The sequence below is a fragment of the Mus pahari genome, chromosome 10, assembly GCF_900095145.1.
Source record: "Mus pahari chromosome 10, PAHARI_EIJ_v1.1, whole genome shotgun sequence".
In the NCBI taxonomy this organism is placed as follows: Eukaryota; Metazoa; Chordata; class Mammalia; order Rodentia; family Muridae; genus Mus; species Mus pahari.
In genome coordinates, this window is record NC_034599.1 from 58,914,268 (window position 1) to 58,926,727 (window position 12,460).

General features: G+C 51.8%; 1 protein-coding gene across 2 annotated transcripts in view; it reads right to left on the reverse strand.

The window, feature by feature from the left end:
• Window positions 1-12,460, reverse strand: part of Smad6 (SMAD family member 6) — a 69,482-nt gene that overhangs the window by 43,651 nt on the left and 13,371 nt on the right. For both annotated transcript variants that reach the window (XM_029543777.1, XM_021206826.2), the window contains one exon: window positions 10,798-10,875. In XM_029543777.1, coding sequence (XP_029399637.1) covers window positions 10,798-10,875 — 78 coding nt within the window. The remainder of the gene's footprint in view (window positions 1-10,797; window positions 10,876-12,460) is intronic.

Here is a 12,460-nt window from a genome sequence, read left to right on the forward strand (position 1 = left end):
GGCCCCTCACGCCCGGTCAGTCTTACTTTGTGTTTTGAAATGTTGGGATATCAAACTCACGGTGTGATGTACGCTAGGCAAGCATATACAGGAGTGCCCTACTGCTGGGCTGCCCTGCTCCACAGTCCTACTTTCTATGGAAATTATGTGGTAATAAATAGTTCCATGGGGGCAAACTTCATGCGGCAGGATACTCAAAATCAAAAATCTCAACAACATTCACAGTATCTTACCTGGGCCAAAAAACCGAAACCCTGTCTGCTCCAGAGAGCTTGCCTTCTTTTTTAGCTCCTGGTGGACTGACTGACTGACAGAGCCTGGGGCTGTGCCAGCCTAGAGAGGTGCAGCTAACTCTCCAGGTTAACACACTCTGGAGTCAGGCTGACCCAGATGCAGGTACCAGTGACCTGACTCGCTTGTTAACCCTGGGCACCTTACTTCTCTATTCTGGGCCTTGGTTTTCTCGTCTGTAAAATGGACACAAATCACCACAGAACCTACATTATTAGGAATGAAGCATATGAAATAAGAAACATGTCATGTACATACATCCTGTACTTTGGTCACTATTATACACCCGCATGACTGTCATGTGCTGCCCAAGAGCAGAAGTAGATCCAGGTCCTGACCAAAAGTCATGCGTTGTCTGGCAGGGGACAGAAGGTCTATACAAAGTCTGCATGAAAGTACAGAAAAAAGAAGTTGCTGAGGGCTGCAGTCTCTGAAGGCTTCCTGGAAGAGGAAGGATTTTAGTAAAACCTCAAAAACTAATTAGGGGTTGTGGAAATCTCTCAGCAGGTAAAGCACTGACTGTGCAAATAAAGCACAAGGTTCTGAGTTCAAATTCTCACACTCAGGTAGAAACTGGGGATGGTGCATGCCTGGAACCCCAGGAGTAGGGAAGGGGACAAATCCAGGCAGACCCCTGGGGCTTGAAAGCCAACCCCACAGAAACAGTGAGTGACCTTGTGTTTGTTCAGTGAGAGACTGTCTCAAAAATAAGGTAGACGCTGAAGCAAGAGAGGAAGACCCCAAACCTAGTGTCTGCCTCCGGTCCTATGCACTCCAGGGTATATGTACGTGATGCACACGCACAGGGGAGGAGGAGAGAGGAAGAAGAAGAGGAAGAAGAGGAGGAGGGGGGAGAGGAGGAAGAGGGAGAGGAGAAGGAGGAGGAGGAGGAGGAGGAGGAGAAGGAGGAGGAGGAGGCAGAGACAGCGTGAGGATGTAGCTCAGTCAGATGAGTGGCTTGTGTAGCACGCACAAAGCCCTGGGTCTGATCCGTAAGTAAATCTGGGCACTGTGGCACAAACCTGTATTCCCAGCCCTCAGAGTGTGGAAGCAGGACGATCAGAAGTTCAAGGCCATATATAGAATGTTCATGGCTAGCCTGGGCTACAGAAGACAACTTCAAGCAAACAAAACCAGACAGGATATTGAATCAAAAGATCAAGCGCCGGGGACGGGGAGGGAGGCCTGTAAGATCCCTTCCTTTCCCCATCCTCTCTTCTCCACCAGATGGCTCTGCCCATCCTCTGAGGGCTGGCGCCCGGCACTGTGCATCCTTGGCACTTCCTCCCCCAAACAGTCTTGTGCCAAGGGGCATGACAGCAGAGCTTAGGCACTGCATGTGTGTCCCCATTCCTGGTGGGTGGGGCTGGCCTGGGACCTTGGGCCTTACCCACCCCACCCCACCCCAGCCCATACAAACATGCCAGCACACTCGTTCCTTTCCAATGGCTTGAATTTCAGTTTGTCTGAGGTGTTTTCTTAAGTCTAAGTGTTTTCTCTGCAGCCCAGTCACCCCCTGCCTGTCCTTCAGAGGCCTGGCCCTAGTCCCCAGCACCGGTCCCCTCGAAGTTCTGACTGCCAGGCCCCAGTGCCGCCTTTGATGCACACCACCCGCTAGACTTCAATGCCGCTGTGTGCACAGCTCCTTTAATAAGTTATTTCCGTGGAAAACCCTGGTAACTGGGTCGTGAATCAAACCCATGAACACCTCTTACCCATCAAAGCGCCCAAGAAAGGGAGGCTGGGCAGGCAGAGGAGCCCCTTAGGGTAAGTGCACACTACTCCTCCTGAGGCCTACGAGAAACCCTGGGTACCTGGGCCACAGCAAAAGCCCTGCGAAGATGATGAAATCACCCCAAAGCCTGGCATCATCAAAGGGCCGAAGGACACTGCCTGCCTGTGTCCTGGGGTCCATCTCAGCCCAGTTCCTGGCAAGACTGACAGCTCAGAGAGGCCAAGCTGCTGTGGTTCCTGGGGTACAGGAATGTCATGTTTTGGCTCCCGGTGAAAGGCCTGGCTCAGTGGAGACACACTTCTTTTCCAGTGCTGAGTTTCCTTCCACTCCCATCTCCTTTATGCTTTTCCCAGCGTGCACTCACTGCCCAGGGTTCTAGGAGATGCAGAGCCCTGGAGCTCGAGGCCCAGGACTCAGATCTACTTGAGTGGTCAGTTGGGCATTGCTGCCATGTGGGAAGGAGTCCTGAACCCAGAGGAGAGAACCCAGGTCTAGGCCCAGCTCTGCCACTTAGAACGAACAACGCCTCCCCTCCAACGGCCTGGACTGAAATGCCTGTGGCCCTGGCAGAAGGACACGTGAGAAACTGTCTCCAAGCTTCAGTTGATAAACTGCTTCCCTTGTGAGCATGAAGCCCTGAGGTCAATACCCAGGACCTACATTAAAGGAGGGGCGGGGGAGCCAGGCATGGTAGCATTTACTTGTAAACCCAGCACTGGGGAGGTAGAGACAGGCAACTCGCTGCATGCTTGCTGGCCAGCCAACCTTGCCTACTTGGTGAGCCAGTGGGAGACGGTCTCAAAAACAACAAGGTAGACAGCATCTCAAGGAAACACCTAAGGTTGAGCTCTGACCTTCAAATACACCTGTATATGTATAAACATGTGTGCGATCACGCGTACACACACATTAAGGCGATGACCCTGAAGCCGATCCCCAGATCCTTTAGAAAGAGGTGACAGGCTGATGATGGCTAGCCAGCATCTCTACACTCAGGCGCCCAGTGAGTATGAGAAGGCCAGCTCAGGAATGTTTACTGTTGCATCATGGGTAAGAGTCCCATACTAGGGGCCACAGATTCCTGAACTGTGATGTGGATGAGCTAAAAGCACATAACTCACAGATCCCTCACACAGCCTATAGAACTCCATCCAGAAACGAGAACAGCAGGCAGCTGCACTCGCCCACACTGTGCTGAAGGAAAGAAGCTAGACCCCGGGTCCAGAGAGACGGCTCAGAAATGAGAACACTGCTCTGCAGCCATGAGGGCCAAAGTTCAGAGCCCAGCACCCACATAAGTAGTCGGGTGTGGTCCTGCACACAACTGTAACCCCAGCCCGAGTTGGACAGAGGCAGGAGGATCACGGGGACTTCAGTCTAGCTGAGGGAACTCTAGCCTCTGGTCTGGAACAGGGACCTAGACCATCTTCAGGACTCCACTGTGTCTGAGCTTTTGAATGCTGAGGAAGAGTGGAAAAGATCCTGGCTCTGTCCAAATTCTACATGGCTGCCCATCTGGGACTAGCTGTCTCCTTCTCCCTCACTGAGCAGAGACAGCCCAAGAGGCTTCTGAAGTATAAAAGTAGCACCACCCAGCCAGGGGTCCAGGAGGCCCTTCTACCCTTTGGTCATCTCAAACTGCCACCACATGGTCTTTCCATCCGTAAAATGGGTCTATCAGTGGAAGCCAATGCTCAGCTTTGCGCGTAGCCCAGCCAAATCAGTCCTTTCCAGCCTTACGCTGAGTGACCTCCCTGCCATCTCACCCACCTGGCGCCAACACAGCCTGTCTGATGGGTGGTTTCTCCAGCCCTGTCCACGCTTGCCTGATCCCAGACGACTCGGGGAATAAAATCATCTCCAGGTTTTTTTGAGACAGGATCTCATGTAGCCCAGGCTGGCCTCCAATTCATTATGTAGCTGAGGATGATCTTGAACATCTGATCTTCCTGCCTCCACCTTCCAGGTGCTGGCATTACAGGTATGGACACCATGTCCAGTACATGAGGTACTTGGGGATTGAACCCGTGGCTTTGTGCAAAGCAAGCTCCCTGCTAACTAAGCTATGTCCCCAGCTCCTCGATCCTCTTTGAAAGGTCACTACCATGTCGGCAACAATCCACCTCACTGTCTGGGCTGGTGGCTTTGAGGCCAGCTCCAGACACAAGACCTCTGTTTTTCCAAATTCCGAAACTTCTCCCATAAGGTGAGTGGGGCCTTCTACCTCAAGGCTTAGGGTAGGGTGGGTGATGGGCTATTTTGTGGACTGCAGTCTCTCAGGCTAGGGACCAATGGGGACAGGCCATAAATCTCAGGATTCTTTCCACAAAATGGAGACAGGCAGCCAAGGGTCATGGAGGGAAAACGTTTCCTATGAAAATGCCTGGTCAAGTACCTTCAGGAGATATTTTCTGCATGAAAGAAACACGGCCACTCAACCCAGACAAGGAAAGGTTTGAGGGTGTCCCCTGAGCGCTGCTGATCCCAGGAGACTGGGCTAGAGGGATGGTGTGAGGGAGGACCATGGGCGCACACACATGGCCAGAACTAGACAGGAGGTAATTGAGGGCCCCTCTGGAAGGTCCTCGGAAAACCTGTGCCAGAAAACAGCCAGCAGCCTGAGAAAAGGCATCTCAAGATGTCCTGAGAGTGGCTCAGATTCAGAGCACGCTAGAAGGACAGGCAGCAGCCACCTCTGTCCTTCCACTCTCTCCCTGACTCCCCACTCCTTCACCCACCGCCAGCCAAGGAGCAGAGATGCCCTGGTGCGTATGATATACAGGTTCGCTCCAGTGCCATCTTGGGGTGGATATACCGCGGCTTGGTAGCCATGGCAACTAATTCAGCAGAACAACACAGTGACAGCTAGGTCTATGGTGATAGTTAAGGAGCTGTTGACACTCTCTAGTCAGAGAGAGGGAGGTAAGGATAGCAAAATCCTGGCTTGGGAGGTCAGCCATTCCTTCCCCGGCCACCGTGCTCTGGGAGGGGGCTGGGGCATATAAGAGACAGGAGGACTCCGTGATACAGCTTCCATGACATCACCACGCATGATAGGGTGGAACTTGGCAGTGATGTGGCTGCTTTGGAGCCACAGAGGTTCCTGTGAGTAACCCTTTGCCCATGTTCTGTAAGCCAACCAATACACTCACTGGCTCTCCAAGCAGGACTTTGAAAAAATCCTGTTGCTGGTCACCAGTGCCCTATCTGGGGTGATAGACATTTGTTCATGACTGAATCTTGGTTCCCTGAAGACAAAGAAACCACAGAAGCTCAAAGACCATTATTTGGATCCTGTACCATCCAGGGGGCAGACAGGGCACCTGGGAGGCCCCGCAGGGGCCCCAGCCAAGCTTTCCAGCTGAGTGAGCTTAGGCAAGCAACTCAACCTCTCTGAGCCTCCGTCATTTCTTCCTTTAATTTGGCTAATAAAGTGGCTGTCTCATAGAGGTGTTGGAAAATTCCATGAACTCATAGATGTATGGCACTTGAGAAAGCGCCTGGCACAGGGTTCTGTGCTTCCAGGGTCATTAACTATAGTGGTGTGTGTGTGTGTGTGTGTGTGAGAGAGAGAGAGAGAGAGAGAGAGAGAGAGAGAGAGAGAGAGAGAGAGAGAGAGAGAGAGAGAGAGAGAGAGGGAGGGAGGGAGGGAGGGAGGGAGGGAGGAGGCGGGGAGTGCTCTGTCTTGGTTGCAAGAACTCTCAGGATTTCTCTGCTTACAAAAGGGAGCCCCTGCTGTGGACTAGCTTAATGCTAGGTAATATCCTTTAGGACCAAGGATATCCTAGGGTTCCCTGGCCCCAGGGGCCCTAATCCCTCTGTTCTTAACCACAACACTCAGGAGAACCACTCAGGACTCACATCTACCTTCGGCTGTTTCTGCACAAGCTGTTACCTTTACTTGAGAGAACACTTATAGTCTGTTCTTAGCGAGCGCTTAGTCAGCCTACAAGACCCAACCCAGAAGACCTGCTCTGTGAAGCTTTCCCCAACACCCACAATCTCTTCCTCTTCGACACAGCTTTGTCTCAAGCTGTGCATTGAGGCAATGAAGAGAGGGTCCACTAAGATGATGTATGCCATAAAGGCCAGCCTGGAAACCCACCCACCTCCTAAGGCCCAAGAGCTGGAACCAGCATCCAGAGGCACACTGGCACCACAGAGCTGGAGACCCCTGACCCATGGGCTCCTGTGCAGCACCACAAACCCGAGGTGCTGGAGGCAAGGACCTTGCCTGCTTGGAGTCACCAGCAGCAAAGGGCAAAGCTAAGCTTGGAACCCACCCTGGCAAACTACCTTATCCCATGATGCTCCAGGGCATACCCCTGAAGGTACCCCTGCACCACACACACACACACACACACACACACACACACACACACACACACACACACGGCAGGCACTTGGTCATTTTGCAGCAGCAGCCACCTCTATCCCTCTGCATGACCCGTCGCCCCCAGCAATCAGCCTGGGAGAACGGAGCTGTGAAGTGTCAGGAACATAAAGAAGAGAATATGGAAACTTAAAAAAAAGAGCCCAGGGAAGGGGCTTGCCACTAACACTGTCCATGGGAGGACAGCACCGGCTATCCCCCCACTATCCCAAGATGCCTCTCTTATCCAGGGAACCCCCACGATCAAGTATGAGATCACCTGCCCATAGTCTCACTCCAAGGCCTAGGAAAATCATCTTTCCAGCTAGCACTTCCTCCAGGCCCTGCTGGCCACCAGGTGTGACTGCTCCCGGAACTCACTGAGCTGGCCCTGAACCCCTGCTTCCCCCGGGGAGACGGTGCTACTGGGTGAGGTACATGCTGCCAAGCCTGACAACTGAGTTGGATCGCTGGGTCCCACATGAGTGGGAGGAGAGAAGCAACTCCCAGGAGCTGTGCTGTGACACTCAAGCTCACATGCGTGTGCACATATGAACATATCGCAGTGCACATATAAATGCATCACATGTGCACATATAAAGAGACAAACAATGGCAGACACTTCCAGTCATCCGTTAAAACCCCACCTGGGTACCCCCTCTTCTCAGACTCCTGGCGGCCTCTCAAAAGGAGGCTTCTGACTGCCTCCTACCACAGCACCTGATGTGGGCGCCTGGAGGGCAGAATTGATACAGGCCTTATCTCCAGGCTGGATACCTTTAACAGCTGCACCCACACACAGGACTATACCTTCCCGGCCAGAGCTCAGTTACTACCTTCTTTAAAGGGCGTATTACTATCGTCCCCCATTCCACGAGTAGAAAAACTGAGGGGCAGATTGGCTAAGCAGCTGCTCCCACCAACTCATCAGGAGGCAGAGCGGGGACTTGAACCCTGAGCTAACGGTGATGAAGCCTGCCGCTTACCTCAGCTGCAAGAGTAGATGTGTGCTGGCTGAAGATGACAGACCCTTAGGGACACAGAGACACAGAGAGCCTGGGCTGGACAAGCCCTGTGACCCCGGCAATCAGAGAAAGGCATTGACACTGTCACATCTGTATGCACCTGAAGATGTGGGCAAAGAGCACTCAGCTGAGAGTCAAGGGGTATGGGACAGACAGCAGGTGAACAAACAACACAGGGCCACCTACTTCTTGACGACTAACTCCAGCTACTAAATAGTGCTTGCTGTGTGCCTCACAGCCAGGCTCAATCTCTCTGAGCCTGTCTCCAAACTGTTAGCTTGAATGTAAGCCCGGATAGGAAGGCCTGGGAGGGACCCTAAGGAGCTTCAAGTTAGGTAGACACCCGATCCAGCTCAGCTCCAACCGCCATAGCAGTACTGCCTGCTCCTGAGGAGGGATATGCCCCAGTGGTCCAGCTTGGGCTGAGAGGCTAGCCAACACAGTCAAAGCCAACAGAAGGGCCTGGTAGTCTCCACTACAGCAGCTTGTATGGCATACAGACATTGCAGGAGTAAATAAACACCTGTCCAATTATCTGCGAGGCTCCTGATTAGTTTCCAAATGGTAATCGTGGGGTGTACAGATGCCAGCCGAGAGCCCCAGCATGGGATTGGGCAGGCCTACGTGTTCAGCGGCCTGCCACCTTGAGTTCTCATGGGATGGCTATAGCTCTCCTTCTCTCACCCATCCAGGGCACTCTCTTCTTCTAGGTTGGAGTAGAGGATGCTGGGAGAATCTTGCCCATCCCACCAGCTCTCCTCAAACCACCAGTTCCCACTACCCACCCCCCTCGCTGCACTCCCATGACTGTCAGCATAGTCTACCTTCCAAAAGAGAATGACCCACAGCCACTCACTCCCACCATCGCGTGAGCTTCTTCAGCTGATCATGCTTGATCCTCAACATGCTGAAGTCAAGGGAGCAGAAGAGAGACGTCAGGGCTGTTAAGAAGCCGCCCAAGGGGACAAGGGGTCCTTAGCTAGCCAGGGGACAGTACCCCAGACCCAAAGGAAACAAGAAAACCATAACCCCAGAGGTCCGAGAACACCCTCAAGAGAGACCTCAAGGCTGGTGATTTTACCCAAATCCCACTGAAGACGCTGGAAGTGAGGATCCACAGGATCTGGCTGATGGTTCACGTCTTGTCTCCCACCTGAGTGACCTTGGTGGAGTCACCTGTACCCTTTGACCTTCAGTTTCCTGCGTGGATCACAGGACCTGACTGAGTACCCGTGCCGAGAGTGGATGCCTACAGGGACTTTGGATAGCCAGGAGATAGTCACAAATGAAGTGACAACACCATAGCACCAGAGTTCCAAGTGCACCCCCAAAAGAGACCTCATTCTGTCAAATTAAAACAAGAGCCCCCACTTCCCTGCAGCTCCTCATGTGTCCTTGTCTGCCTGGGCCTGTGACTGATCCTTAAATCCTGCCATCCTCCTATGTGGCCTTAGTCACAGGACAGGAGAACAGAGAAACAGGAAGTTGGCCAGGCTGTAATTGTCATTGCGTGCAAGACAGTCTAGATGTGAGAGGGACCAGACCCTGATTGTCATCGTGTGCAAGACAGTCTAGATGTGAGAGGGACCAGGCCCTGATTGTCATCGTATGCAAGACAGTCTAGATGTGATAGGGACCAGGCCCTCAAGGGCACCAATCCATCAGGACACAGAACAGAGGGATAGCACAGTTGTGCCTGGATTAAAGGCGTGTGCCACCACACCCAGATTTGTTTTGTTTTGTTTTGTTTTTCAAGAAATGGTATATCTTGGACCATGTTCTTTAGTTACCATTCTTGGGGCCTAGCCTATATTGTCTTTTTTTTCTTTTTTTAAAGATTTATTTATTGTTATATGTAAGTACACTGTATCTGTCTTCAGACACCCCAGAAGAGGGGGTCAGATCTCATTACAGATGGTTGTGAGCCACCATGTGGTTGCTGGGATTTGAAGTCAGGACCTTCAGAAGAGCAGTCAGTGCTCTTAACCCCTGAGCCATCTCTCCAGCCCCGTGGGCAGATCTTTAAGGGAGGGAAAGTATACCAAATAAGAGGAGAGAGTAAAGTGGACCGAGGAGGGGACCAGGGACCAGAGAGCAGATGAAGCTGGTGACAGGAGACCTGGATTCCTGTGCCACGTGAGCCACAAGCTCACTGTAGGGTCTCACCTTCTGCCTCCATCTCTTAGAACAGCCATCTTCCTGTGGTCTCGTCTCAGGACCTCAGGAAGACCAGGAAATGGACAGGGAAGGGCTCTAGATCAGGGAAATGGATACGTGTCTGGGAGCTGCCAGCACTGTCACCTCAGAGTCACAGGAGCACAAGAAGTGACAGACAGAATTCTGGGAATATAGTCATCAGGGTGCATTGAAGTGTTACAGAACAGGGGAGGGCAGCGCGGCAGTTGGAAGGAGCTGAGGTTCCTGTGGCCACAAAGACCGCTATGTGGCTCTGAGGGACGCAAGGAGTCACTAAACCTATGAGTTGACAGCCCAGCTGTCTTGACGTAATGTAAGGCGCTGGGATGGAGCCTGGCTCACCCTGGCCACTCAGCCCCACCCACTCTTCTGCTTTTCTGTCTCGGGTGTGGAGTCAGGAAAAGATGCAGAGGCCCAGCTAGCTAACCCCCACTCCAGGCCATAAGCCCGGCTGCCACACAGCACACTCTACCAACCATGCTCCCAGAAGGCCACACCCAAGTTCCCTGGCTCTCCGGCCCCAGTTCCTCCCACCCAGCCTCTCATATAAAGAATTCCCTTGAATCTGAGAGGTCTTGGGGCCAGCATGTGGGAATTTCAGACAGGGAACAGCAAAGCCGGGGGGGGGGGGTCCTTCCTCCTGCTTCCTGACATGTACAGGGTACAAACACCACCAGCTTTTAGCAACCCCCCCCCCTTACCAGTCTGGCCAAGCTATTCCCCTTGCTTACCCACAGTCCCTCCCCCAGAGCACAGAGGGAAAAAAGACCCATCCACGTTGAGGTCTCTTATTACGGAGAAGCATCCCAGGCTACAATGAGCAGAGACATGGAGAACCAGATTAAAACCTAGCGAGTTATCTTCAGGCACCCATCAACACAGCTTTGGAGCCCATGCTGGCGCTGAACATCTCTAGCTTTAGCCTCCTGAATACTAGGCTGACACACATGTAATGCCACACCCATTTCTTACCTCCAATAACACTAGCAAAACACATACTCGTGTGCGCATGCACACACATGCACGCACATGCACACAGGCCACCTTCCCATTTACAGAGTAGGCAAATAAGTGCACAAAAATCACAAGAAATCAAAATCCGTTTCACCAACGCCCTCGCCCCCGCCCCGCCCCCATCGGAACAGCCCACAGCGACGAGTAAGGAGAAACAAGCCAACCTGAGAATTCACCCGGAGCAGTGATGAGGGAGTTGGTGGCCTCGGTTTCAGTGTAAGACAATGTAGAATCGGACAGATCTGTTCGAGAAGGGAAAAGAAAGAGAACCCATTAGGCCAAAAGGTACTAGTGCACATGCATCAAAAGACAGATGTCCCAGGGGACCACATATTTATTAGTGATTTGTTCCTGTAACCCAGGATAACGTTGATTCCAATACCTAGCCAAGGATGGCCTTGAACTTCTGACTCTCTTGTTCTCTCTCACCTCCTACATGCTGAGATTGCAGGCCTGAGCCATCAAAGCTGGGGGCGTGCAGTGCGGGGAACCAAACCCAGAACTTCATGTTAGGCAACCACTCTACCAACTGAGCTACACCTCCAGCCCCCTTACAAGTTTCTGATGTCACTCTGGAACCCAGTCTCAGAATCACTCCAGACCAGGTCAACTATCTGGTCCTAGAGCCCTTCGGAAAAATGCACACCGCTGTGACCCTGACACATGGAAGAGTCTCAGATATCCTGACTGCAGGAAGAGTCCATGATCAGGGGACTGAGCAAGCCCCAACCTGAAGCCTGTTTGGGTAAGGTTAAACTGAGTCTCTGAACAATTCCTAGCTGCTGACCTTAATCACAAACATTAAAATTCTTGCTGTTGTTGGTTCTTGCTTCTTTCACTCTTCCCTTCCTTCCATCCTCCTGGAGCTGGGGGACGCTTAAGAAGTCACTAGCCACTTCTGTTCCCGCACGCCTCTCACTAAGGCCCAAGTGTTCGCTCTCAGATTAACTTTGCTATCTCTCTCAGCTCTCCCACTCCCCAACATCCACACGGCCTGCGGAGCTTTGACTGGGCTTTGAGTTCATGCTTGTTTATAAAAGGCAGGCTTAATTAGGCGCTTATATGACGAGCATCGTTGGCCAGCCCCTGCCTGCAGTACATAAAGTGGTGCTCTGGGGAATAGGAAGAGTTAGGGATTTTTTTTTCCGCCACAGTCCAGGCTTCTGCTACCAACAGTATGGGGTTGTGCCCAGTAAGGGACCGACACGTCTGTCCAGGAGTGGAGCAGCGTGGATCAGGAAACCCATAAGCTTTTCGGTTCACCCAGCACAAGTCAGCTCTGGCTTGGCAGGCCCAGCAGCCACCAGGAGCTAAGAAGCCTGGAACAATTCCCTCAGCTTAGGCTATAGCTAGCTAGGATTCCGTTTCATTTTGCATAAAAATTTTTCCTTTTCCTGCACGGCTTGAGGAGCGGTAAAGATGAAACAGGAACCAATTCGGCCTTCTTTTTTCATTTACTAATTGCCAGATGCTGAGTTTGATTCTGGTTCTTGGTCTCATGTCATCAGAGAAGCACAAAAATAAACTGACTTTGTGTGTTATATTATATAATATATATTATATAATAATTGTATAAATAGTAAAAAGGGAAACAATGCAAGGTACAGGAAATAATACTTAAAAAATATTGTACTATATATTCTAACACAAAAAAACATATGCTGTATTGAAAATAGAGATGTAACAAAGTCTTCACAATAAACCCTTCAATGCTAAAAGTGGAGGATATACGTGGTGGCGCACGCCTTTAATCCCAGCACTTGGGAGGCAGAGGCAGGCGGATTTCTGAGTTCGAGGCCAGCCTGGTCTACAGAGTGAGTTCCAGGA